At 47.2% G+C, this 26,387-nt stretch overlaps 1 protein-coding gene across 4 annotated transcripts in view; it reads left to right on the plus strand.

The window, feature by feature from the left end:
* The window catches only part of APLP2 (amyloid beta precursor like protein 2), a 73,069-nt gene that overhangs the window by 37,913 nt on the left and 8,769 nt on the right, over positions 1-26,387 (plus strand). Inside the window, exons 4-14 of one of the 4 annotated variants that reach the window (XM_021063157.1) lie at positions 8,279-8,391; positions 9,786-10,009; positions 10,381-10,583; positions 11,715-11,882; positions 14,922-15,052; positions 16,222-16,296; positions 17,354-17,512; positions 18,471-18,599; positions 22,756-22,855; positions 24,467-24,619; positions 26,309-26,344. In XM_021063157.1, coding sequence (XP_020918816.1) covers positions 8,279-8,391; positions 9,786-10,009; positions 10,381-10,583; positions 11,715-11,882; positions 14,922-15,052; positions 16,222-16,296; positions 17,354-17,512; positions 18,471-18,599; positions 22,756-22,855; positions 24,467-24,619; positions 26,309-26,344 — 1,491 coding nt within the window. The remainder of the gene's footprint in view (positions 1-8,278; positions 8,392-9,785; positions 10,010-10,380; positions 10,584-11,714; positions 11,883-14,921; positions 15,053-16,221; positions 16,297-17,353; positions 17,513-18,470; positions 18,600-22,755; positions 22,856-24,466; positions 24,620-26,308; positions 26,345-26,387) is intronic. The other 3 variants (XM_021063158.1, XM_021063159.1, XM_021063160.1) reach the window with 3 other exon arrangements.

Raw genomic sequence — 26,387 nt, forward strand, 5'->3', positions numbered from 1 at the left:
TGTGGCCCAGGCCGGCAGCTGTAGCTCCGATTCAACCCCAGCCTGGGAACCTCCATATGCTGCAAGTATAGCCCTAAAAAGCAAAAAAAAAAAAAGTATTCAGTATGAGAAAGAAAGACGCTGTGTAGCTTTAGCACCATTTACTTACAGTCGAGGTCTAGCAGTCGTGTGAGGCTCTAAAAAGTTTCGTGTGATGTGGTTTCGAGATGTTCTTTCATTCCATTTGGCTATAAGAAATCTCTGGGTATGAGGTTTCATTCGTTCTCTGAAAAAATTCTCAAACTATAGGTAATGAGATCCTGCTGTATAGCCTTGGGAACTATATCTAGTCACTTATGATAGAGCACGATGGAGGATAATGTGAGAAAAAGAATGTATATATAGATGTGTGACTGGGTCACTTTGCTGTACAGTAGAAAATTGACAGGACACTGTAAACCAACTGTAATCGAAAAAGTAAAAATCTTTTTTTTTTTTTTTTTTCCGGCGATTTCTTGGGCCGCTCCCGCAGCATATGGAGGTTCCCAGGCTAGGGGTCTAATTGAAGCTGAAGCTGCCAGCCTGTGCCCTAGACACACAGCAATGCAGGATCTGAGTGGCGCCTGCACCACATTTCACAGCAATGCTGGATCCTTAACCCACTGATCAAGGCCAGGGATTGAACCCACAACCTCATGTTCCTAGTCGGATTCATTAACCACTGAGCCATGATGGGAACTCTGAAAAAGTAAGAATCATTTTTAAAAAATTCTCAAACTAAAGGAAACAAAAAAAGTATTAAATATTTATAGATGGCAGGTAGATAGGACCCAGCGGTTGTTTCTTCAAGTAGTTATCCCTAGAGACTGTACAGCCTGATGTCCCCGTCCTGTGTATTTTGGTCACTGTCTGGCCCCAGTACCCACCCAGGACTCTGAACTTGAGATCTGGGAGACCTTTATTTCCCCTCACTTAGCCAGTTTTCATGGCAACTTGATTTTTATCTCTTAAATGTGCCTTATATCCATGGTTCTCAAACTGTGCACGGGGGCACTCCAGGGCATTGGAGATATTTTTTATCTTCAAGGTAAATATGACAGACATTTTGAACATCCTGTGTTCCCAAACCCCACCTCTGGAGTTGGCCACTTTTCCCAGATACCCTGGTTTCATTTAGCAGGGGAGGGTATTTAGAAACCAAAATCTAGGCATTAGATGTGCTTACTGCTATTATGCTGTTATTGCTTCTAGGCCCACTGAGCAGACAGACCTAAGAAATATATGTATATATATGTATTTATGCACATATAAATCTAAATTTCTATATCTACATGTGTATATTAAAAGCAGCGAGCTCATTGATACCTCCAACTCCATTATCCTCAGTAAATTTATTTATTTGCTCAATATCCCTTGCAAATAATATCTCTGCTTCTTAGAAACAACCTTATTAAAGGGAATATCTGCTGAGGCATGGGTTTGATCCTCACTCCAATGCAGTGGGTTAAGGATCCACCATTGCTGCAGCTGTGGTGTAGGTCATAGCTGCAGCTCAGATTCCATCCCTCGCCCAGGAACTTCCATATGCTGCGGGTACAGTAGAAGAAAAATAAAAAAAAACAGATTTGTTGACATATTTCATATACTGTATAAATCATCCATTTTAAAGTATACAGTTGAATGGTTTATAGTATGTTCACTGGGCTATACCACCATATGCAATTCTTTTGGCATATAAACTGGACTAAAAATTAATCCAGTAAGGAGTTCTCTTGTGGTGCAGTGGATTAAGGATCTGGCTTTGTCACTGCATTGCTCTGGCCCAGGAACTTCTCATGTCACGGGCATGGCCTAAGAAATTTATTCAGTAAAAAGCAAGAGTCATGTATATTTTCTTCACCAGAAGATGGTCACAGTGTGTTTAGCTTTAGCCCCGAAACTTCCTTTAAGATATTGCTGCCCAGCAAACCCAGAGGAACTGGGGGAAACAGGATATGTCTACTTGGTTGGGTACCTGTATTAATTGGTTTGGTTGTTCTAGTGGCCTTTTTGATGTCCTCAGACACTGTTTTTGTTTGTTTGGCTAACTTTAGGGGAAGGAAGTGTCTTGATTAGCACTCTTGAAGGCTATTTGAGGATGAATTTAGGTGACTGGTAGTGTTAGCATCAAGTCTGGTGTCTTGCTGTCTGTGGAAGTCTGTGTTGATGACATCGCTCAGTCCTGCTCTGTTCCGAGAGCATGCTTAACCACCCACCAGTGTGACACGTCACTGATATTTAGTATGTTTGGTGAGAAGTTGCATTCATCCTTCCCTCTCCTCGGAATGAACCTTATAGCTTACATTATTACTAGTTGCCTATTTATCCGTAAGGTTTTGTCTAAATAAGTAAATAGGATGATCTGAGTGGGACCTCGGTGGTGGAGTGTGAAGGAGCAGAGCTGCTGGGATTTGGGGGGAAAGGAGTTCGTCATCTCTGACGTTATATACTGGCTCCTGCACCAGAAGAGAGCTTTGGGAGCCATTGTTTTTTGTTCTTGGGTTTTTCTGGAGGAGATTTGGATGGGGAAGTATTACTGTGATGTGAAGACACCCAGGAAGGGTCTTAGCCTCAGAAGCTTTGAGGTGGCGCCTGGAGTGAGCTTGGAGCTCACTCATCCACCACAGATGTCCGTCTGCAAGTCCTCTTCTGCCCTGAGTTCCTGGTGGGCCATCATCCAAGCTGTGGCCCCCATGCAAGGTGTATGTTTTCGCTCATGAGAATTGTTCAGGCTCTTTAACTCCTCAGCTCCCTGTTTACCTCCAGGACATCTGCTCCAGGTGGCTTCCAGACCTCATAGAAACTTGCTTTGGGTGGTCAGGGTGATTTTTCTGGGTTTACTTTCATTACAGAGAAAGCTTTCTCCCACCTAGTCATGGCTTCCATGGGCCCCATAAATGATACGGTCTTCCGGTTTGCAGATGGGGAGGGTACATTTGCAGGAGGTTTGTTTTTGCATGTGAATGGTACCAGGGGCCTCCTCTAGTGGGTGAACAGCCTTTGTTAACTTTAAAACGAATTTTATCAACTCTGAAAAACTTCTAAAACTTGAAGGCTGCCATGGCGCTGCTGGAGGGAGGTGGTATGAAAGAAAAACAGAATCACAGGGAATGAGTAAAGAGATTGGAGATAAATCATGAATGCAGCTTAAATTAAATCCTGTGAGGTTAGATTTTGCTCAATTGTATTCAGTGACCAGCTTATTAAATTGAATGGCAAAAACCTCATAGGTGTCCAGTGACTTAGGAAATTGTGGCAGTGAGACCAAACCATCTCCACTGTTTTTCTGTAAAACAGTAACACTGATCTGCTTGGCTCGCCTTTTACCCTGGAAGCTTCTGGTAATTATTTGTGTCAAAGGCAAAAAGCAGTGCAATGATAGAACTGATGCTGGGATTGAAATGTGTTCCTCTTTTAATTTACAAAATGTTTAAAAGTCGGATGCCCCCCTGGCACACCAGGTTAAGATTGTGGCATTGTCACTGCAGCTGCTTGGGTTGCTGCTGTGGTGTGGGTTCAATCTTTAGCCAGGGAAGTTCCACATGATAAGGGCACAGCCAAAATAAAATAAAATAAAGTTTCTAGAGAAATGGGGAGAGGGGAAGCAAAAACAAAAACAGTCATTTCTAATTTTTACACTTAGTTAACCATGATTAACATTTTGGTGTATGGACAAGACTTTTTTATTTGAATATATATGAAATGTGTATGCTCTTAAATGCATTTTTTTCCTAAATGGGGTCATACTAAATATGCTTTGCCGTTTATAGCTTTTTTTTATAAGTTGGCATCTATTGAGCATCTAGGTCAGTAGGTGCTCTTTTGAGTAACAAAGACAAGCTTGGCCTTAAAGAGTTAACCAGGCTTGGAGTTCCTGTGGTGGCTCAGCAGTTAACGACTTGACTAGTATCCATGAGGACACGGGTTCCATCCCTGGCCTCGCTCAGTGTTTTAAGGATCTGGCATTGCCGTGAGCTGTGGTGTAGGTCACAGACGTGGCTCTGATCCTGGATTGATGTGGCTGTGGTGTAGGCTAGCAGCTGCAGCTCCAGTTTGACCCCTAGCCTTCGAACCTCCATAGGTCCTAAAGAAAAAGGCAAAAAAACACTAAATTAAAAAAAAAAAAGTTAACCAGGCTTAAGGAGGAGAGGTTAAGGATATCGTGTGTGTTTATTGGTTTTGTTTATTTTTTTTAATGGTTTTTAAAATTATTAAGCCATCAGGAAATTTTTCCATGTTATATACAGACATAAACCATATTTCTTATAACCCTATGGTATTGCACTGTATTTAAGTACCATTATTTAATTCCCTACTGAAGGACATTTAGGTTGGTTCTGGGTTTTTGATATGAACAACTCTATAATGAATATCTTTGTTCACTTTCTTAATTACTTCCTTAGGGTATATTTTTAGAATTGGAATTGTTGAATCAAATAACACTATTCTGTTTTGTTTTTTTTTATCTTTATATTTTATTTTTAAATCAATGGTGTCAGTTCTTTTTTGGTTTTCAGAGATCACATAGATCAATCATAATTCCATTGCTGAAGATTGCTGGCATTTAATCTTACAGTTTAGCATGGAGTTAATTATTAAATATCTGGCATTAAATTTATTTATTTACTTAGTGTCTTTTTAGGGCCACACGCACTGTATATGGAGGTTCCCATGCTAGGGGTCAAATTGGAGCTGTAGCCGCTGGCCTACACCACAGCCACAGCAACGCAGGATCTGAGCTGCGTCTGTGACCTATACCACAGCTCACAGCAATGCCAGATCCTTAACCCATTGAGCAAGGCCAGGGATCAAACCTTCGTCCTCATGGATGCTAGTCAGATTCATTTTCTCTGAGCTATGATGGGAACGCCTAAATTTTTTTAAATGTGTAACTTTATTTTGAAATATTTCAAGCATACTGAAAAGATAAAACTTAATATGATGTTCACTCATATACTCACTGTCCTAATTCAGGTTCTTCCCTGTTTTGCCCTGTTTGCTTCATCTGTCTTATTTATTTGTGTTTTTTTGTCTAGACCCTCTGCATATGGAAATTCCCAGGATAGGGATCAAACCCACACCGCAGCCGTAACCAGAGCCACAGTAGTGACAATGCTGAATCCTTAACCCACCGAGCCACCAGGGAATTCCCTGAACTTTTTTTCTGATTTTGCAATTATGCATATAAAATCACAGTTTTACAAATTAACATATATTAACTGTTGCCTAACTGTAGCTTTCTTTGATAACTGTGGTTGTGTAGTTTGCTTTATATGAAACTAGTTACTCAGAACTTTCATAGCATTCACATCAGTAATTAGAGCTAACACTTAAATAGTGCTTAGTATGTACCAGATTCTGTTCTCAGCTTTTTGTGCGTGGTACATAATTACGTCATTTCAGCCTCATAGCAGCAACGTAAGGAAACCAAGGCAAAACAAGGTTAAGTAACTTGCCTGAGACCACTCTGCTAGCAGCGATGGTGCTGAGATTAAACCCTGGCATTTAGCCCTGTACACACTGCCTTTTAAGTGTATTCTTTTTGTCATAAATATAAAGATTGCCTAGTCAATATGGAACAGTCACAGTAAACAATGTGAGCTGATGTTTGGATGTCAGGATTTAATGATTTCTGCTTAAATTCTCAAATCCTAATCTACCGTTGGGTTTTGCTTTTAAGCTTTGATTGTAAGCCTGGTTGATGGGTAAAGTTTGTATCTACCTCCCCGGAGCCTTCAGGGTCCTCGAGGACAGCACTGTGTCTAACTCACCTTTGTGTTCCTGCATTAGTGTCAAATTGAGCTATTTGGCCCCCGAAGTTCCCGTGCTAATAGCAGAGTGAAACCTCACTGCCCTGTGGGAAGCTGCTTTGATGTGGGGCGGCTGCTTGTGATGGTGGGAGCATGTCTCCCGCTCTCAGCACATCAGGGACTGACCGCCCTTCACCTCTGCGTGGGCAGCAAGACTGGCTTCTCAGGCCCAGAGACCAAGGCCCGAGGCCGTGACGAAGCTGGGTAGCCATCTACATTGACTTCCACCACTTCAAGCCCTGAAACCCCTTTCTCAGGCCAGATGACTTTCTTACTAGACTCCCCTCTTTTCTTTTTTTAAACCTCAGAAATTATCCTGCCTGTGTCCTTTCCTCTGCCCTCCTTACTGCATCTCTCCTGAACTTAGGCACCCGTGTCTCTTCCACCTTGGTTTTCTTCGGCTCAGACCTTGTAGGGAGCATGGTGATGGTATAGCGGCATCACTGAGATGCGTGTTCAGTGCAGATCACGGAGCCCCATATTCAGCCTCCTGAGCCAGAATCTCTTGGTGATGGCCTGTGATGATGTCATTAGCTTTTATTAGGTTACAAACATATCCATCCACAGAGAAAGTAACCACACTACCCCTGCTGTGCCTGTGACCCAGCTGAGGGGTGGTCATCCATTTGTAGGCCACCCTTATCTTGTCTCTGGCCCACATCCACCTACCCCCCCATTATTTCGAAATGAATCACAGACACCTTTTTTTTTTTTTCTTTTCCCGTAAGTACTTCATGATTTCTAAAAGATAAAGATTCTATTTTCTAAGCAGCCATGTGCATTTTCCCCCCAGTTTTTTATTTTTGAAAAGTTTCGGATCTATTTAAAAAGGCAGGGAGTTCCCATCGTGGCGCAGCGCTTAACGAATCCAACTAGGAACCATGAGATTGCGGGTTCATTCCGTGGCCTCGATCAGTGGGTTAAGGATCTGGCGTTGCCGTGAGCTGTGGTGTGGGTCGAAGACGCAGCTTGGATCCCGCGTTGCTATGCCTCTGGCGTAGGCCGGTGGCTACAGCTCTGATTTGACCCCTGGTCTGGGAACCTCCATATGCCGTGGGCGCAACTCAAGAAAAGGCAGAAAGACCAAAAAAGAAAAAGGCAGTAGTGACTACCTTAGACCTATTATCCTAAATGTCCCAGTTTTGCCTTATCTATTTCACCGTGTGTGTGTTATGTACTTTTTCATTGCTGTTGTTAGGCCACTTGAAAGTAAGTTCGGATGACATCATAGTTTACCTCCGAATATTTTTCACCCTGTTTTTTTTTTAAGAACAAGGGCATTTCCTGTATGACTGCAATGCAGCAATCACACTTTGAACAAGTTTCATAAATGTCCAAATAATGTCCTTTACAGCTTCCTTTTTTAAAAGGTTTATACATTTTTTTCTTGGCCACACCCACGGCATATGGAAGTTCCTGGGCCAGAGATCGACTCCATGTTGAAGCTGTGACAATGATGGATCCTTAACCCACTGCACTGGGCTGGGGATCGAACTCTACAGAGATGATGGCAGATCCTTAACCTGCTGCACCACAGCAGGAACTCCCACACGTTATATTTAATCTAGATAGTTCCTTGGTTTTTTCCTTGAGGGTCTTTTATGACAATGATATTTTTTTTAAGACTCCAGGCCGTTTATTGAAACACAGTATCTCTGAATTTGAATTTGTCATGTTTTATCACGATTAGATTCAGATGACATATTTTGGCAGAAAGACTGTGTAGGTGATTGTCCTTGGAACATCACTTATGTCAGCTTGTCCATTATCAGTCACCTGGTTAAGGTAGCGTCTGCCAGACCTTCCCACTGCAGAGACACTTGTTCCCCTTTGTAATTAAACCTCCATTGATGATTTGGACACAAATCAGTTACTACAGTGGTACTTTGTCTTAGAGCTAGGTATCTGTAGGTACACAAAGGGCTAAAGTAAGACTCACCTGTCCTTTAATAGAACACCCAGTCTTAGTTTCCTGAACATTTTGTTAGTAGAACCGATGTGGGCAGGAGGGGGCCAGGAATGTTGTTCACGTAAAGTCAGGGGTGTGTGTGTGTGTGTGTGTGTGTGTGTGCGTGCCAGGAATGTTGTTCACGTAAAGTCAGGGGTGTGTGTGTGTGTGTGTTTGAGGTCACAGAGCGGTGTCCCCCTCCCGTGTCCCCTGTAGGGTGCTCTAGCGTGCACGAGACATAAGGGATTGAGGTGGGGACAGGGAAGTGAGGACGTCCCAGGATTTGTGGCTATAATGGAGCACTGACCTCTGTAGCTGCCTGCCTAGAGCAAAACATCCAGTTGGCTTTTGAAGAAGAGATACACATCAGCTTTATGCCCAGCAGGGACTGCTCCTGACTGCATGTGACGGAGCGAGTGACTGTCCCACTCATCCGCAGTGAGGGTCATTCGCACCTTGAATCATGATCAGATTTGCTCCTGACAAAGGTTTTCTTTTCCAGTGGGTGAGTTTGTAAGTGACGTTCTGCTAGTTCCAGAAAAGTGCCAGTTTTTCCACAAGGAGCGGATGGAGGTGTGCGAGAATCACCAGCACTGGCACACGGTGGTCAAAGAGGTAAAAGAGCGCGTGGAAAAAGTGGAGTGTTCTTCTTTCTATTAGGGGAGAAAGTAGCATTTTTTTCTCTAAACCTTACCATAATTTTTAATTAATTTTTTTCATTTCCTTTTATTTCTTTGAAACTTACCATTACTTAAACCTTCTACATGGAAACTATTTGGGAGAAGAACATATTTTTGTGAAGGAGTACAGTACTGAGAGTCTTGGAGTTCCCATCGTGGCTCAGTGGTCAATGAACCCAACTAGCATCCGTAAGGAAGCGAGTTCGATCCCTGGCCTCGCTCAGTGGGTTAAGGATCTGGCGTTGCCGTGAGCTGTGGTGTAGGTCACAGATGCAGCCCAAATGCCGAGTTGCTCTGGTTGTGGTGTAGGCCAGTGACTACAGCTCCGATTGGACCCCTAGCCTGGGAACCTCCATATGCCGTGGGTGTGGCCCTAAAAGAAAAAAGACAAAAAAATAAAAAAGCACTGAGAGTCTAGCCCCTGCAGTCAAGGACATTAAAAAGATGGTTAAGGAGTTCCCGTTGTGGCGCAGTGGTTAGCGAATCCGACTAGGAACCATGAGGTTGCAGGTTCGGTCCCTGCCCTTGCTCAGTGGGTTAACGATCTGGCGTTGCCGTGAGCTGTGGTGTAGGTTGCAGACGCGGCTCGGATCCCGCGTTGCTGTGGCTCTGGTGTAGGCCAGAGACTACAGCTCCGATTGGACCCCTAGCCTGGGAACCTCCATATGCCGCGGGAGCGGCCCAAGAAATAGCAACAACAACAACAACAGCAACAACAACAAAAAGACAAAAGACAAAAAAAAAAAAAAAATGGTTAAGTAAGGATGCTGTCAGCGGGCTGTCAACAAGGCCGCGCCAAATGCTAAGGCTGGTGTGAAAATAGCCAATGAGAGAAAATCTGTGCCTGGAGGTACATGCTGACAGAGTCGGGTGTTATTTCATTCTTACCATGGGGAGAATTATCCTTAAGCTTGTCGTCTGAGTTAAGTTGGTTTTCCAGTTAGTTGCCTTTCTTTTGTCTAGTTTTGAAGTAACTCTGAATTCCTCACCAATGAGGAAGGTACATTATCATGGACCACCATAAACCAGCAGTGATAATTGCTCAAAGAAACCCCCTTTTCCTTAATTTTTCCAACTTTGGGCTCTCATTGTTTCTGACTCAGACAGTGTTTCACCATTGCCAATTAAGCACAATTTGTAAGTCCTAAAATAGTAGTGTCACAAGTTTTTGGCAAAAAAAAAAAAAAACAAAGAAAAAGGTCTGTGGCACTGAGAAAGCCTTCGCTGTGCTTTGGTGAGGGTTTCTTTGGGATGAAGCTGGGGATTGGGGGCATTTGCCCACATTGGCTGTGGGGGCTGTTCTGACGTTGGTCTGCGGGTTCTCCTCAGGCCTGCCTGACTCAGGGAATGACCTTGTACAGCTACGGCATGCTGCTCCCCTGTGGGGTGGACCAGTTCCACGGCACCGAGTATGTATGCTGCCCTCAGACAAAGCTTGTTAGATCTTCTGTGTCAAAAGAGGAGGAGGAGGATGACGACGATGACGAGGAGGACGATGACGACGAGGAGAATGAGGAGGAGGATGAAGAGGAAGACTACGATATTTATAAAAGGTAAGCTCCCATCCTGAGCCGGCCGGTGGCTATGGCTGCTGGTCCTGGCCTCTGGGTGAAGCAAGCATCCCCTGTTCCTGCCAGAGCCGGGCCAGCACCTCTCACTCCACCCATGGCTGAGCACGGGCATGCCCTTGGCCTTCAGCCGTGTGCCATCCCAGCCACGTTCTATCCTGCAGGTTAGCGCGGCCCCTGCTCCCAGCCGGTCCCCTTTTGCCGAAGCAGCCGGGCTGAGGGCTTTAGCAGCCCAGTTTCCTGCAGGCTGAGTGTATTTCCTGCCTCTGTTTTTGTGTCAGAACCAGGAAGGGGATCATTGTTGTCTCAGCACAGAGCAGCTGGCATTAACCTTCCTTTTTTATTGTGACCTCTAGTGAGTTTCCTACCGAGGCAGACTTGGAAGACTTCACGGAAGCAGCCGTGGACGAGGATGAGGAGGATGAGGAAGGAGAGGAAGTGGTGGAGGATCGCGATTACTACTACGACACCTTTAAAGGAGACGAGTACAACGAGGAGGGCCCGACGGAGCCCAGCCGCGACAGGGCCGCTGCGGAGAGGGTCACTCACGACGTCAGAGGTAACTTACACAATGCCATGCGCTGCTCCTGCGAGTTACTTTGAATTTGTGTTACTATTCTTTCATTTGTGTTAATTTACTTAGAGACGGCTCTCCTGAAGGTAAGTCGCAGGAGGACAGCTGTGCCCCGAAGGCGAGGTCAGCGCTGGGCACGGCAGGGTCTGACAGCTGACAGCACTGAATCGGAAACCGTCCTCTGCCTTGTGAGCACTTAGCCAGACCATTTGAGCGACAGCGGGGCCTGCCCTGGAGCAGGATTCTTTTGAATTCCTCTCCCCAGCAGAGCCCCCTCCTCAGTACTGCTAAGCCCCAACTTTCTGGAGTGGAGTTCACTTCCTTGGTTCTCTTCCTGAGCGTGTTCCGGGCTGTAGTCCTCCCTCCACCCCCTCTGTCCATCAGAAAGAGGTTTGTAGCTAGGAGGGTGGGAGGTGACGGCCTGCTGGTAAGGGATCCAGGCCTGCAGTTTTTTGTTGTTGTTTTTTAATCGTTCTACTTAAAAAAAAAAAAGTTGTGAATGTTCTAGACCATTTCCACGCAGCCTCCCTTTGGTTGTATATTTGAAGCCAGTTAAGATATGAAGAATTGTTTAGGATTCCACCAGGAGATGATTACTTAATGAGTCTAGAAGTTGGGGATTCACCTTGGAGACCGTGAAAGCACTCCGTCCTTTCCGGGTGCTCAAGTAGTGTTTGCTGCGGTCACCACTCAAACAGCCTCTTTGCCTGCGCTGTCTGCTTCTGCCCTCGACACCCCCAGGACGGCCCAGCAGGCAAGCATCGCCACTTCACAGATCAGAGACATGAGGCTCTGGGAGCTGTGAGGCACAAGTGTCTCCGCGTCAGCCCAGGCCCCCCTAGATGCTAGAGAGCAGTCCCAGCAGCCGTCGGTGTTCTCCGGGCCCAAGGGTCTCCCTGCGTCAGGAAGGAAAGCACATCCTCAGCACTGATGGCTGCACCTCACCGCTGCGCCAGGCAGGCTGGCGCCTGGGTCCCGCCCAGCCTTGGCCTCCACTGATGCTAAGTGTCACCTGGTCGTTCTCCTCACCCGTCCCCACCCCTCACGGGACTGCAGCCCTGTGAACCCCCGAAGCCGCTCCCCTGCCCCGCTGACGTTGTGACCATTTCCACACAGCTGTCTGCTCCCAGGAGGCGCTGACGGGGCCCTGCCGGGCCGTGATGCCCCGGTGGTACTTCGACCTCTCCAAGGGGAAGTGCGTGCGCTTTATATATGGCGGCTGCGGAGGCAACAGGAACAATTTTGAGTCTGAGGATTATTGTATGGCTGTGTGTAAAGCGATGAGTAAGTCCCGCCGCGCTGGCCTCGCCACAGCTCCGTCCCGTCCAGCGTTCTGTCCTCCCTGCCGTCCTCGTGACCGCGTCTGTGGTGCTCCCTGCCCACTCAGTGTTGGCTGTCGGTCGTCTTCTCTCCTCTTTGTGCTTTCTAGATCTAGCTTTGCCTTCCTGTCTGCAGTTGTCAGCTCAGTTTTCCGTGTCCCGTGCTTGCCGTGGGCCTGGTGGTGGTGGTGGAGGAGGAGGTGATGGCAGTGGTGGTGGTGGAGGTGATGGTGATGGAGGTGATGATGGCAGAGATGGTGGAGGAGAAGGTGGTGGTGGTAGAGGAGGTGACCCTCCCTCCCTGCCATGGCCGAAGACCCCCAGGGCCTGTCCTTTCTCGTCTTGCCTCGGCTCCGCTGCTCCAGAACCTGTGTTAGTTGGGAAGGCAGCCTAGCCCTCTGTTGTCTATTGCTGAAGGCACAGCGGGCAAGCAGGAGGGCCCTGAGTTTTGTACTTGTTCGTGTCCAGCTTTCCCCTTACTCTCATCTTTGAGCTGCCCCATCACCCACCCTCATGCTGCGTGCTGGCTGAGGGGGTGCCCCCTCTCCAAAGACGCTTTGGGGAGCCCAGGACGTGGGAACATCTGGCCTTATCATTCAGGGAGAGTGCTCTGCAGCTGTCTCCCCACCATGTTGGCCTTGCCGAGTCGCACAGAGCTGTGAGAAGCAAAGTTTTGGTTTGTATTCTTTGGTCATAGGAGAAATTCAGCGATCAGTTGAATTGGTTTTACTTAGGCATCAGTAGGTTGCTTTCTCTGTTTTGTTTCCCATTTAAGACCCGCTTTTTCCTCATGGAGCAGTACGGACCTGTGTGTAGGAAAACCCTCTGGCTAGGCAGTCCCTTCCTTCTGATTCTGGAATTCATTAGAATAAGGAGCTGATGCCGTTCTTAGTGTTGGACTGTAGCTTCTGGCGGTTTTTCATTCCCATTCCTTCATGTTCCCTCCTTCCTCCCCCCAAGCAAAAGATTTTTAAAATCTTAATATAATACAGTACACTTTTAGTGCTCCCACTATAGCTGCTGCTCTTTGGAAAGACTTTTTTTTTTAATGATTGAAAAGGTGGGGAAAAAAAAAAAATGAGTCCTTAGGGGAACGTTGGTGGCAGAACCTTTTTTTTTTTTTTTTTTTTTTTTACTTGGGAAAGAGAGAGATTGAAGTTATTGTGATACTTCCTGCTTTGTAAAACTACTTAAACTGAGGACCACAAAACATCGTTTGGGATTGAAGCCTGAAGAATCAGGGTTATTAAAGATGTGGCTGAATGTGGAGGTGGCAGTCTTTTTTCAAAGGATCATTCAGACCACGGAATGACAGACTGTTAGAGCAGTGTCCAAGTCTGCAGAATTGTAGCTTCCTGTTACCTTGGAAGTCGGACCTGCCCAGGAGAAGCGGTCTGTCCAAGCACTTGTGAGACCTCTGGCTGGAGTTCTCTGGAACCCAGAAGTATCACTGTTCCAGTGGTCAAGTTTGTGTCCCTCTTTGAAGGGGACTGAGGCCTGCCGCTGTGCCAACCTCCTGAGCCAGTCATTTGCACATGGACAGAGGGGTGTGGTTCTTGGCCCAAGCCCATCATGTCTTCAGAACCAAACCCCCAGCCCTGCTGCCCCTTTGCCCTTTCACTCCCAGGGGCAGAGGCAGCTTGCATTGTGTTATCTTTGTCCAGCCCAGCGATAGGAACCAAAGACTGTCTCCAACACATAAGCCTTTTAAGCTGCAGACGTGCATCACTGACGGTGATGTGCTTGTTGGCACGGACGGACTCTCATGCTTTGAAATTCTCCCAGCTCAGCTTTTGAGTATCGTGGGGAATGTGGTTTCCGAAGCTATAGATATTCTGATTTAGTTAATCTGAGAATTGGCTGTTGAGATCCAAGTCAAACTTAATGTAGGAGCCAGATATTCTCGACAAGATTTTTAGCCATAGCTTTTAGGTTTACAACCAAATAAGAGGGTGAATGAAGACGCTCTGATGGGAGGATGGGGAGAGGCTGACTTATTTGGGGTCTCATTGTCAGTTATGTTTGTTATCATGTTGAGTTAAAGTTATGCAATCCTGGAACTTAGGTGAATTTGTTTCTGAATGAAAACGTGTTGAACTTGGCCTTTACTCGCTGCTAAGCTCTAACCATGTGTCTTGGCTAGAGCAAGTTGTATAAGCTGGTTACCTGACATCCTCCCCAGCCCGGGAAATCCCGAGGGAATGAGGGCAGTAAGAGCTCCCATAGGTATTTCTCAGGAGGCTGGCTAAGTAAACTTGTCATCTCAGTCCTTCCTGAGGTCCCTTGTGCAGGCATTTGTCTGCCTGGGGGCAGTAAGAACTTAGCCCAGCGGTGTGGAGTGTTTGTTCTAGTGGGTTTGTTCCCTGGGTGGTGGTCTGGTAAGGCCAATGAGTGTCATGGTTGGAAAAGTGCCAGTTATCTTCACACCCATGGTAAGTCTTTGTCAAATATGTTGTCCCTGCTGTCGGGGTGGGGCTGAGGGTCCCCAGTTCCAGTTGTAGCTGGAGCAGTTTGGACTTCCTCTGCCCAGTCTGTGTGCAAAGAACATTCAGTTCAGTCCATTCCCCAAAGTGAGTTGTGCCCTAAAAATAGCCAGAAAAAAGGAGGAGGCCTGAGCACTGCAGTGCCTTTGCATGTGGGACTTCGGTCCTCTCTCTGGTCTCAATGCTCTCCCTGACCCCAATGGGGTAGTGATTGGGGGTGGGGGGGGTAAAGTTTCAAGAACAGAGGGGAGCTATAGGAGAAGTGCTTTCTTTTTCTGTCCCTTAGGTACCCCTGGAGCCCTAAGTAGATGCCTTTCTGGTGCTGAAGGCACCAGGGGGCGCGGATGGGGGCTGCTGGCTGAATATTGGGTAAGGAAGATGGCCCAGTGGGTTCTGCGGAGTGGAGCCCCGACCTTGAGCAGCCCCTTCTGCAGGCCCCGCTGGGCTTCCTTCCCAGAGCATGGTGTGGCTTCAACCTGGGCTCGACCTCCAGGGAGAACCCTCTCGTCGTTTTATTTCAGTTCCCCCAACTCCTCTGCCAACCAATGATGTCGATGTGTATTTCGAGACCTCTGCAGATGACAACGAGCATGCGCGCTTCCAGAAGGCCAAGGAGCAGCTGGAAATCCGGCACCGCAACCGGATGGACAGGGTAAACCTCTGGCCCCCTTACCTTCATGGTGTCAGGCATGGGGTAACCTGGGCCCTGTAGTTGAAGCAAAGGATACCACCTCCCCAGATTTTTACCCTAACTAACTATGTGAGGATGGGTGAGATGTGAGAGTATGAGCCGCCTGCCTTCTGGGCAGTCCTAGGGCCCCCTCCCATCTCCATGATAATGGAATTACCCTCTGATTGCTTATCTATTCCAGACTCTCGTCTCTGCAGAGCACTTCCTGTAAACATTATATTCTGCTTATTTTCCTTTGCCATTAACTAGCTTAAGTTTTTTCTAAATTTTTATTTTGTTTTTTATTTTACTAAGTTGTATTCTAGGAATTTGTTCATTTCATCTATATTTATTTATTTATTTTTGGCCTCACCGGTGGCCTGCGGAAGTTCCAGGGCCAGAAATCAAACCCGTACCACAGCAGTGACAACAGCAGATCCTTAACGCCCTAGGCTACCAGGGAACTCTCTTTTTTTATTTTAAAGAAGGAAACTCTGTATCAATGTTGCAAGTAGAAAGCTAGTATCATTTGCCATTAGAACAAGGTAACTATAAAAATACATTAGATGAAAGCAAGCAGCATTAAAACATTCTGGCTAGATACTATGGCCCACTAAAAGTTCTGAGTCTCCAGGGATGCTTTTTTTTTTCCTTAAAGGAGTTAAAACTGTTAGAGCAACAGGAGCACCAGAATACAACTTTCTCCCAGTCTTACTCAGAAGGGTTGAAAGAAAATTGAAAGGGGAATTTCTTGCCAGCTCCAGTACCACCTGAAATCCCACACATCACTTGTGCTGGGCTCATACACTGGGAATGCTTGTTACTCTGTTGCATCAGGTCTGAGAAGTAGGTATTAACCCCCCACCGCCACCCCTTTTTTGTGAGGAAACTAAGGCACTTAGGTTGGTAAAGAACCCTCCCAAGGATAAGAGGTTATGAAAGAGGCAGTTGGGTAGTGGAGCTCCAGTGGGGAAGCCGAGGCCTGGCACCTTTGGGGCAGCAATTCTGGAACACACATTCATTGAGCTCCTGAGGGATCATGGGATGCAGTTTCCTTTTGTATTTTCCCACAGGGCCAGGCAGTGATTTCAAAGAGGAGAGAGTTGTTTCAGAGATTATTCTGGTTATAGTGGCTTTGACCTTTGTTCCAGGTGAAGAAGGAATGGGAAGAGGCTGAACTTCAAGCAAAGAATCTCCCCAAAGCAGAGAGGCAGACTCTCATCCAGGTGAGACGTGTCCTCCAGGGCCCTTTGAAATACGGACAGGGCCAGACTCCCCGCAAGTTAAGTTTGACACCTCCTCTTGGTTAGTTGTGAGCTTATGTTACAAGGACGTTTTCACCTCTCAACTGGCGTCCTCTGGAATTGCTCACCTGTGGTGGAAGGAAACCAAAGCCGGGACCAGAGCACACCTCCTTTGTGCCAGGAAGTAACTTTATTTAGCTCAGCTGTGTTTGTTCAGCTTTCCTGGCATCTCCCTTCTTAAGCTGTGCCTTGTTTTTCAGGCTCTCTTCCCCCCCCGCCCCAGACCTACTGAAAAGCAGAGGGCAGAAAATAAAGCTCTCTCACATAAAACGGGTTACATTTTAAGTCAGTGTGTGTTAATGTTTAGCTGAAATCTCTCTTCTTGCGATGTTGATACTGTACTGCCTTCACACCTGGCCAGGCACCTCGCAGGCAGCTTGCCTTTCACTGCTTGGTATTGATGGCGCAGCGTCACCTGCCTCAAGACTGGAACATGTGTCACAACCTATCGCCTGTTGGTCTGTGGCTTGGGGTGCCTTGCTGCTCCATGGCAGTGCCCATGGAGAAGCCAGGCCTGGAGTTCTGTGCTAGGAATTTCAGCTAGGAAGATGCTGAGGAGCCCTTCCGACACCCAGATATATGTGTTCTTGTTAGATGGGGAAGTACAGTCTGGGGTTTGAACCACACAGGTCCCCTACTCCCGTATTGTTTTTCAGCAGTAAACACTACACCACCACATGATCCTCAGATGTGGACCCACAAACTGCGAATACAGAGGGCCAACTCTAAGTTCGTTTTACTGAGATTTTTGACTGCAGGGAGGATTGGCACCCTTCACCCTTGTGTTCAGGGTCACCTGTAACTATCCTGGCAGAAGTCAAACTAGGTGTGTTCAGACCTCACCCCTGGTCCACAGGAGTCTCTATCACTTGCAGAGGCACCAGGAGGGCAGGGTGAAGCACAGAGTGAAGTCTGATTTTGCTTAACTGCCTCCAGTGCCGAGAATTACATAATCGGGTCCCCCCTTCTGGTTTATTAGCACTTCCAAGCCATGGTGAAAGCCCTGGAGAAGGAAGCAGCCAGCGAGAAGCAGCAGCTGGTGGAAACCCACCTCGCGCGGGTGGAGGCCATGCTCAACGACCGCCGCCGGGTGGCGCTGGAGAACTACTTAGCGGCCCTGCAGGCTGACCCTCCACGGGTGAGAGGCGTTGAGGGATCCTGAAAGTAGTGTGTGCAGGATGGTGTAAGCTCACATCACACTGGAGGCCTACGTGGGCCTCCTATGGTGTGAATGCGGCTTCCGCTGGAAAAGCAGAACCTCCAGTATTGGTTGACAGCTCCTCAGTGATTGAACTTTGATAGCAGCCTTCCGTGCTTTCAAAGAATGAAAACATGCCTTCCATTGACAAAGGCTTTTGAACCGGTTCTGTTCTAAATGAGATCATGAGTAAATACGGAGTTCCCATTGCGGTGCAGTGGAAATGAATCCAACTAGGAACCTTGAGGTTTCGGGTTCGATCCCTGGCCTCGCTTATTGGGTTAAGGATCAGTGTTGCCATGAGCTGTGGTGTAGGTCACAGACAAGGCTCGGCTCTGGCGTTGCTGTGGCTGTGGTGTAAGCCAGCAACTGTAGCTCCGATTCAACCCCTAGCCTGGGAACCTCCGTATGCTGTGGGTGCAACCCTGAAAAGACAAAAAAAAAGATGATGAGTAAATATACATGCACCTCTTTTCTGCCAGTGGTGTCAAACTTTATCCCTTAGCTTTAATTTGCTTCAGGGGATGGAAGGTGTTGAAAAGGAAGATATTTGTATCCTCTTTAAGCAAGTAGTCTTTCTGGGTGACACAGGGACTGCCTAGCTTGTAATTAAGGTGTCAGGCACTGAGCTTAGGAAAGAGGCAAGACGGGAGGAGGACAGTGGGCTAGAGGTTCTGGAAAATACTGACTATAAAGGAGCCAGTGTAACTGGAACTGAGCTTTTGGTACTTAGAAGTAGCTCCTTGTTACTTGGTAACTAAAAGCTCTTGAAAGTACAGCTTTCATTCTTGTGCTTCGCCAAGGTTTACATTCTTAAGTGAGCTTTTAAAGCTTCGTTCTCCTGCCTCCTTTCAGTTCTCTAGTCTCTGGACATGAAAACAGCTGTTCTGTCTTGCAGCCTCATCGCATTCTCCAAGCCTTGCGGCGTTACGTCCGTGCTGAGAACAAAGATCGCCTGCACACCATCCGTCACTACCAGCACGTGTTGGCTGTCGACCCAGAAAAGGCAGCCCAGATGAAGTCCCAGGTACACCAGACGGCAGGCATTGCCACGGGAGAACGTTTCGGGGGCGGGGGGGGGAGACTGTTATGACCAGTGGTTGGATAGCGCAGATGGCTGTGCTTGTGATTAATCCTCAGAAAATGATTTTTGATTTCTCAAGATGTTAGGTACAAGAATGTTTCTTGCAATGGTATTATTTTATTTAAAAAATTTTTTTTAATTTTTTTTTGTATTTTTAGGGCTGCACCTATGGCATATGGAGGTTCCCAGGTTAGGGGTAGAATCGAAGCTGTGGCTGCCAGCCTGTGCCAGAGCCACAGCAACGCGGAACCTGAGCTGTATCTGCGCCCTGCAGCACAGCTCACAGCAACGCCGAATCCTTAACCCACTGAATGAGGCCAGGGATCGAACCCATGTTCTCCTGGATGCCAGTCAGGTTCGTTAACCACTGAGCCATGACAGGAACACAGAGGTATTATTTTAAAAATATTTTCTCCAGAGTTGTCTTGTGGTGCAGTGGGTTAAGGATCCAGCGCTGTCACTGTAGCAGCTTGGGTCACTGCTGTGGCCTAGGTTTGATCCCTGGCCCGGGAACTTGTGTATGCCATGGGTGCAGCCAAAAAAAATATTTTCTGCCTCCTGTTGCTCATGTAGCATTATTGTGTGGGAACCTTCCAGAAGCCCTGGGTGATTCCACCCCAGCCCTTGTCTGCTGCCTGGTTCTGTTCCTGAGTCTGACCACACACAGTTGAGCCCCTTGTGTGCCCTTGAGCTGCTCACAGTGGAATGGATTATGTTAACTATAAAGACTAAGAATTGTCCTTAAACACACAGAGCCCACAGTAGCAGCTGGGTGTTGCAGGGAATGAAAGAACTCTGGCTCCTAAAGGGTGGGAATGGCGTGGATTTGGGACCCCAGAGCCTCTGCTGCGGGCCTACAGCCAAAGCTGTTTTGAGCTGGATAGAGTAGAAGAGGAGAAAAGACCAGCTGACCTTGGGTGGCTTCCAGGAAGCTCAGGCGAGAAAAGCTTGCATCATGACAGGGATTAGATTTTTTTCAGGTCTACCTTTTTTTTTTTTTTTTTTTTTGCTTTTTAGGGCTGCACCTTTGGCACATGGAAGTTCCCAGGCTAAGAGTCAAATAGGAGCTACAACTGCCAGCCTTTGCCATAGCCACAGCAACTCGGTATTCAGGTCGCATCTTCGACCTATGCCACAGCTCACAGGAACGCTGGATCCCTGACCCACTGAGCAAGGCTAGGAATCAAACCCACATCTTCATGGATACTAGTCAGATTCATTTCTGCTGCACCACAACAGGAACTCCAGGTCTACCTAATTTTTTTTTTAATGGTAATCTTTTTTTTTTCCAAATATTTTTTGGAATGCTAACATTGTATAGTATTTTACAGAAAAACAGCCCATTTTGTGTGGTGAGAGGAGAAGGAAAGGTGAGGAGTTCCCATCATGGCTCAGTGGTAATGACCCCAACTAGGATCCATGGGGATGTAGGTTCGATTCCTGGCCTCACTCAGTGCATTAAGGGGTCCGGTGTTGCCATGAGCGGTGGTGTAGGTCACAGCCTTGGCTTGGATCTGGCGTTTCCAGGGCTGTGGTGTAGGCTGGCAGCTGCAGCTCCAATTCAGCCACCAGCTTAGGAACTTCCATATGCCACAGGAGTGACCATAAAAAAGAAAAAGAAAAAAGAAGTGATGGAAAAAATACTTTATGAATATGGTATGCCCTGAAAAACAAAAAAGGGGGAAACTTTCACTGTGATAATTTCTGCTGAACAACAAAGCGACACAGTCATACGTATACACATAACCATTCTGATTCTTTCCCCATGTAGATTATCACAGGCTCCTGGGTAGGTAATTCTCTGTGCTACACACAGGTCCCCTTTAGCCAATCATTCGATATACCTCAGTATGCATAGGCCAGTCCCAAACTCCTGGTCCATCCTGGAGAGGTGAGACCTTGATCGGTATGCTAAAATCAACACGGGAGCCAGGATCAAGATGCCACCCGAGTGACCTGGGAGGCCGAGCTGCTCATCCTTAGAGCATCTCTCCTGTGTGATGATGGACAGTGTAGTGATGACAGTTTACTATCTCCTTGGAGCCTTTGATTCTGGGTGAGCTTGGCCACTGGATTACACTAGCCTTTAGCCTGTTCTCTATCCTGTTATCTAAACTCTAGAAAACTGGAAATCCCACTTTGGTGCAATGGGTTAATGATTTGGCTTGTCTCTGGCGGTGGGCGGGGGGGGGGTTCTGATTCGATCCCTGGCCCGACGCAGTGGGTTAAAGAATCTGGCGTTGCTGCTACAGCTCGGATTCAGTCCTTGGCCCAGGAACTTCCATATGCCATGGGTGTAGCCGAAAAAGCAAGCCTCTTAGAACACGTGCACATTAGGGAGTTCACGTCATGCTTAGTGAAAACAAATCTGACTAGTATCTTTGAGGAATCAGGTTCGATTCCTGGCCTCGCTCAGTGGGTTAAGAATCTGGCATTGCCATGAGCTGTGGTATAGGTTGCAGACGCACTTCAGATCATTGCGTTACTGTGGCACAGGCCGGCGGCTACAGCTCTGATTCGACCCCTAGCCTGGGAACCTTCTTGTGCCACAGGTGTGGCCCTAAAAAGACAGAAAAAGAGAGCGAGAACACGTTTGATTTGGGGTGTGAGTGATGTGGTGCTGGACCCCCTTACCCTGTACCTCCGGGGGGACAGTCCCTCCAGAGACCCTGACGCCCAGCCACTCCACCCTGTGGTCTTGTCCACCAGGGAGTCGGAACCGTCCTCTCTCAGGCCCCTTAATCCATCTGAAGTGTGACAGTGTCACCACGTGCTGAGATGGGGGAGCACACAGTTCATTTCCATTTGCATTTTTTTCCCCTCTGAGGCACTCAGTCTGGTGCTTTCCCATCAATTTACTTGATTGAAAGAATGGCGAATATAAAACTAAATTGCTTTCATCCTTGTTTTTAAAGGTCAGAGAGACATCAATCTACAATAAAAGCATCTTTCCATTTAACTTCTTTTTTCATGTTGACCCTTCATATTAATGGCTTCAAGCCCACATAATTAATCCACTGGCTCTTCGGAAAGAGCTCACCAGCTGCAACGGTAGCTGGGTAGAATTAGCTTGTGTGACCTACAGCCACATGTCTCACGGTGTCACTGGGGTGGATGTAGCCCAAATCTCCTTTCATTTCCACCCTGAAAAGCTCTAAAATTCACTGACCACTTTTAATGACTTTTTTCTCTTTTTTTTGGATAAATAACCTTAGAATTTTGTTCAGAAAAGGCAGTGGGCTATGGAAGGCAGGCACATCATCCTTTATCACCCCTTAAAATCAGGTTTATTTATACCTCAGCATGCAGTTTTGAAAGCATAGCTAATTTAGTTAAATAGGAATGAACTGGTTCTGACACTCCCTCTCAGAATCATTTCAAGCATTTGCTTCACTAAGCAAAATCCATGAATGGTCCCACCGCCCAAAATTTACTTTTTTTTTTTTTTTTTTTGATAGCTTCCATTTTTTTAAATGATTTTTATTTTTTCCATTATAGCTGGCTCACAGTGTTGTGTCAATTTTCTACTGTACAGCAAAGTGAATGTATGTATGTACACATACATTCTCTTTCTCACATTATCCTCCACCATGCTCCACCATAAGTGACTACATATAGTTCCCAGAGCTATACAGAAGGATCTCATTGCTTATCCATTCCAAAGGCAATAGTTTGCCAAATTTACTTTTTAATCAGTGGTTTCACTCCCTCTTGGCTTCAGCTAAGCTGCCCAGTGGTAAAAACTCTTTTTCTCTTTAACTCAGAACGACATTATGGAATGTCTGTCATTGTACAAATTAGGGTTCTTTTTGTTTGTTTGTTTGTTTGTTTGTTTGTTACAGTGCAGTTAGCAGGTGCCTCATGTGAAAGCCAAATCAATAATTGGCTAGTGAAACTTTTAAACATTTCCTTGAACTCTGGAATAAATCCTTGAGTCACCGAGAGAGCACACACATTTTTGCTCTCTGGTGGTCACAAATACTGGCCCTCTGTCCAGCTGCTTTGCTGGACTCTGGAGGATATAGATAGCCCTTTGCAGGAGTGTATGGGTGCCCTGGCTGGCTGGAGATGAGGCCTCTCCCCCATACTGTGCTTACAGGTGATGACACATCTCCATGTGATTGAAGAAAGGAGGAACCAGAGCCTCTCCTTGCTGTACAAAGTACCTTACGTGGCCCAGGAAATCCAGGAGGAAATCGGTGGGTGCCGGCTGTTTGCATCGAGGTCAGGCGGGACTTGTCACTAAGGCTCAAGGGTGGTGGAGATGGGAGATTGAAAAAACAGGGCAAGCAGGGCCATGAAGCCGGGCGTTAGTACACCTCGGAGCGGTGGGTGGGGGGCGGTGTTCAGAAGTCTGGGGGGCTCATGTGACAAGGTCAGGTACTGGCTGGGAGCCACCAAGCCTTGAGTTTCATTGACCTTCCCTCTGTTACCGGAAGAAAAATCTGGGGTGTGAAATTGCAAGGGACTGCCCAAGTCTCCTGTTACCCTTTCCCCCTTAATTGCTGATGTATTTCAAGGCATCTATTTATACACGCTTTCACTTCCTCCCTCTTCTGGTCTTTCTGTTCTTCATTTAGTCAACAAACGTTTGTTGTGTCTCCTGTGTGTCACAGAGTAAAGGGTGCACCAGTAGACAGACAGACCTGGAGCTCACATTAGAGGAGAGAAGAGACAGGAAAATGAGACAATGATTGTCAGGTGGGGGGTGGGTCTGGGCATTGGTGGGGAAGGCCTGGTGGTCAGGCTGTCGAGGAGAGAGGAGGAGAACCTGAGACCTGATGGTAAGGTGTCGCCGTCCATGCACAGACCCCACAGGGAAAACACTGAGCACAGGAAGTGACGGCTGCTGAGCCTGACCTTTAAATCCGTAGATGTTAGCAAAATCAAGGAGTTTGGGTTTTATTCTAGGATAATGGAAAGCCATTAGAGGGTTTTAAACCAGCAAATGTCTGGATCTGGATTATACTTTTAAAAATATGTGAGTTGTAAAGAAATTATTTGACTGCTATGTAGAGAGTTGATTAAAATTGCAAACCACCCCGTAAGCAAATGTGAAAATCCAGGAGAGAGGGGATGGCACTGAGATATGGGGATGGAGGTGAGGGCGGTCATGGGGATATATTTCGAGGAGGGGTGAACAGGGTGTGCTGATGGGTTGAAGGCACTGAGGAGGGGGTTGATGGAAAGAAAAGTATTGGAAACGCCCCAGTTGTCACTATGAGCAGCAGTGTGGGTGGTGGAGCCACATTTCGCTGAGGTACAGCATTCTCTTTATACTTATTAAAATAGAAATTGCCCGGGGTTCCCATCATGGCTCAGTGGTTAACAAACCCGACTAGAATCCATGAGGATGCAGGTTCGATCCCTGGCCTCGCTCAGTGGCTTAAGGATCCGGCGTTGCTGTGAGCTGTGGTGTAGGTCACAGATGCAGATTGGATCCCGAGTTGCTGCGGCTGTGGTATAGGCCAGCAGCTGTACCTCCGATTGGACCCCTAGCTTGGGAACTTCCATATGCCGTGGGTACAGCCCTAAAAAGCAAAAAAATAAAAACTGTGCCATTGGATGAAACCAGTTTGCCAGAGTGAGCTGATAGAGGAGATGGCCCCTGGGGTCCTCAGTGCTGGGGCTCTGCAGTCTCTACCTCAGGTTGGAGGGAAGCCTGTGTTGCGAGCTGGTGAGACCTGCCTTCGGGCAGAGCTTGCGTTCCGCCCATAATGACACGAATTAGCCCCACTCAGACTGTTGGTCCTGCACCCAGAAGCCAGATCCTTCTGAAAGCTGGGCTCCTGCATGTCTGTCTTTGTCAGATGAGCTGCTTCAAGAACAGCGAGCAGACATGGACCAGTTCACTGCCTCCATCTCGGAGACCCCCGTGGACGTCCGGGTGAGCTCGGAAGAGAGTGACGAGATGCCACCGTTGTATCCTCTCCATCCTTTCCCATCCTTACCTGAGAATGAAGGTGTGTGAGCTTAACAACGTAGCTGGGCGGGGGGGTGGGCCAGGGACCAGGAAGAACACAGTTAGAAAACTGATTAGAAGTCAGCTTTGGGAACAGGGTTGTGGAGAGGAGGCTGTGTTCCTGGTGTGGGTTGGGCGGGGAGGGGAGATGGGATTCTTCGGGCACCTGCTGTGCAGGCACTGCACTGGGCACCTTCTTTATGGTTGGGGTTGTAATGTTTCTGCCATTTATAGACGATTTTCCTAAAGCCCACTGTTTTTCCTGTGTTCATCAGCTGCCTCCAGTGTGTGATGCCGTCCACGTAGAAGTCCCTTTGCAGCAGAAATAGCACTTGCATGTTCTAGGCTATCATTACCTTTTCTCCACAGCCTGGGGAGGCCGCAGAGGTGATTTGGCTCTAGTACGAGGCAGGGTGAGAGGCTGTCCCTCCGACTCCCCCGGCAGGCACTCTTTCTTCTGTTCCCTGCTGGTTCTTGATGCTAAAGAGATCTCTCTGAGCTGTGGGTCTGCTCCAGAAATAATCTAGCTGCTGAGCCCGGGGCCCTGAGATCAGAGTGTGGAATCAGTTTCTATTTATTTGTCTGCCACTGTTGCTGCTGCTGGTGGTGATGATAAAAATAGTGGCCACTGCCATAGAGTCCTTCTCATATACCAGCCTTGGCCGAGCACTGTGCATGGATGCTCTCATTTATATTTTTATCCTCAAAGAAACCCTCTGAGGTGGGGACTAGGAGTGTCCCCATGTGGGAATTCCGAGATTTAAAAAGGTTACGTGTCTGCCCAGGGTCGCGTAGCTTGTAGGTGGAGAGTAAGGATTTGAGCCCAAGCTGATGGAGTCCTGCAGTCCTGGGCCATGGAGGCCTGAAGAAGGGGCATCTAGCCCAGCCCCCAGACTTAACAAAGTGCCTTTTAAACCCGTTCTCTCAGAGGTCCCAACTCAGTATACAGGATCTGAGGAAGGGCCCACAAGGACATCCCTAACCCTGCCTTCATGAACCACCCCCCCAACAGCACAGGCTACACGGGGGTGGGCATCTTGGACATTTGCCTACTAGGACCTTGTCTCCTTCTCAGCCACAGTCAATACTAACTTGTGTTTTTGTTATTTTCTGAGAAAAATAACGTGGGGCTAGGCTAAATAATTTGGGAAGTTTAGAGTTTCTGTCGTGGCTCAGTGGTCACAAACCCGACTAGTATCCATGAGGATGTGGGTTTGATCCCTGGGCTTGGGCTGTGGGTTAAAGGATCCGGTGTTGTGTTGCCGTGAGCTGTGGTGTAGGTCACAGGTGTGGCTCAGATCTGGCATGGCTGTGGCTGTGGTGTAGGCCAGCAGCTGCAGCTCCAATTCAACCCCTAGCCTGGGAACTTGCATATGCCATGCATGTGGCCTTAAAAAGAAAAAGAAAATCATAATTTGGGAATTTCACAGAAGTTCCCCAGAAGACCCAAGACTGAGTGACTTCTCCCCCCAATTCCCAGCCGTTTGCTGTAGCTTGTACCTGGTTTGCTTATGGGATAGATAGCTCAGGCCCGGTTTATAAAGAACAATGCTCTTGTAACACCTCGTAGAGAAAGTCTAAGGTAGGAATTCTGAAAGAAGGTGGGTTTTTTTTTTTTTGTTCTGTTTCGTTTTGTTTTTTCTTAATCTCCTTTTGTGCTGTTTGTTTTTGTTGCTTTCCTTTCTGCTAGACCCTCAGCCGGAGTTGTACCACCCAGTGAAAAAAGGTTGGTTTGTCCAAGATGTTCCCTCTAAAGACCTTCATTCCCT

Source organism: Sus scrofa, chromosome 9 (assembly GCF_000003025.6).
Source record: "Sus scrofa isolate TJ Tabasco breed Duroc chromosome 9, Sscrofa11.1, whole genome shotgun sequence".
In the NCBI taxonomy this organism is placed as follows: Eukaryota; Metazoa; Chordata; class Mammalia; order Artiodactyla; family Suidae; genus Sus; species Sus scrofa.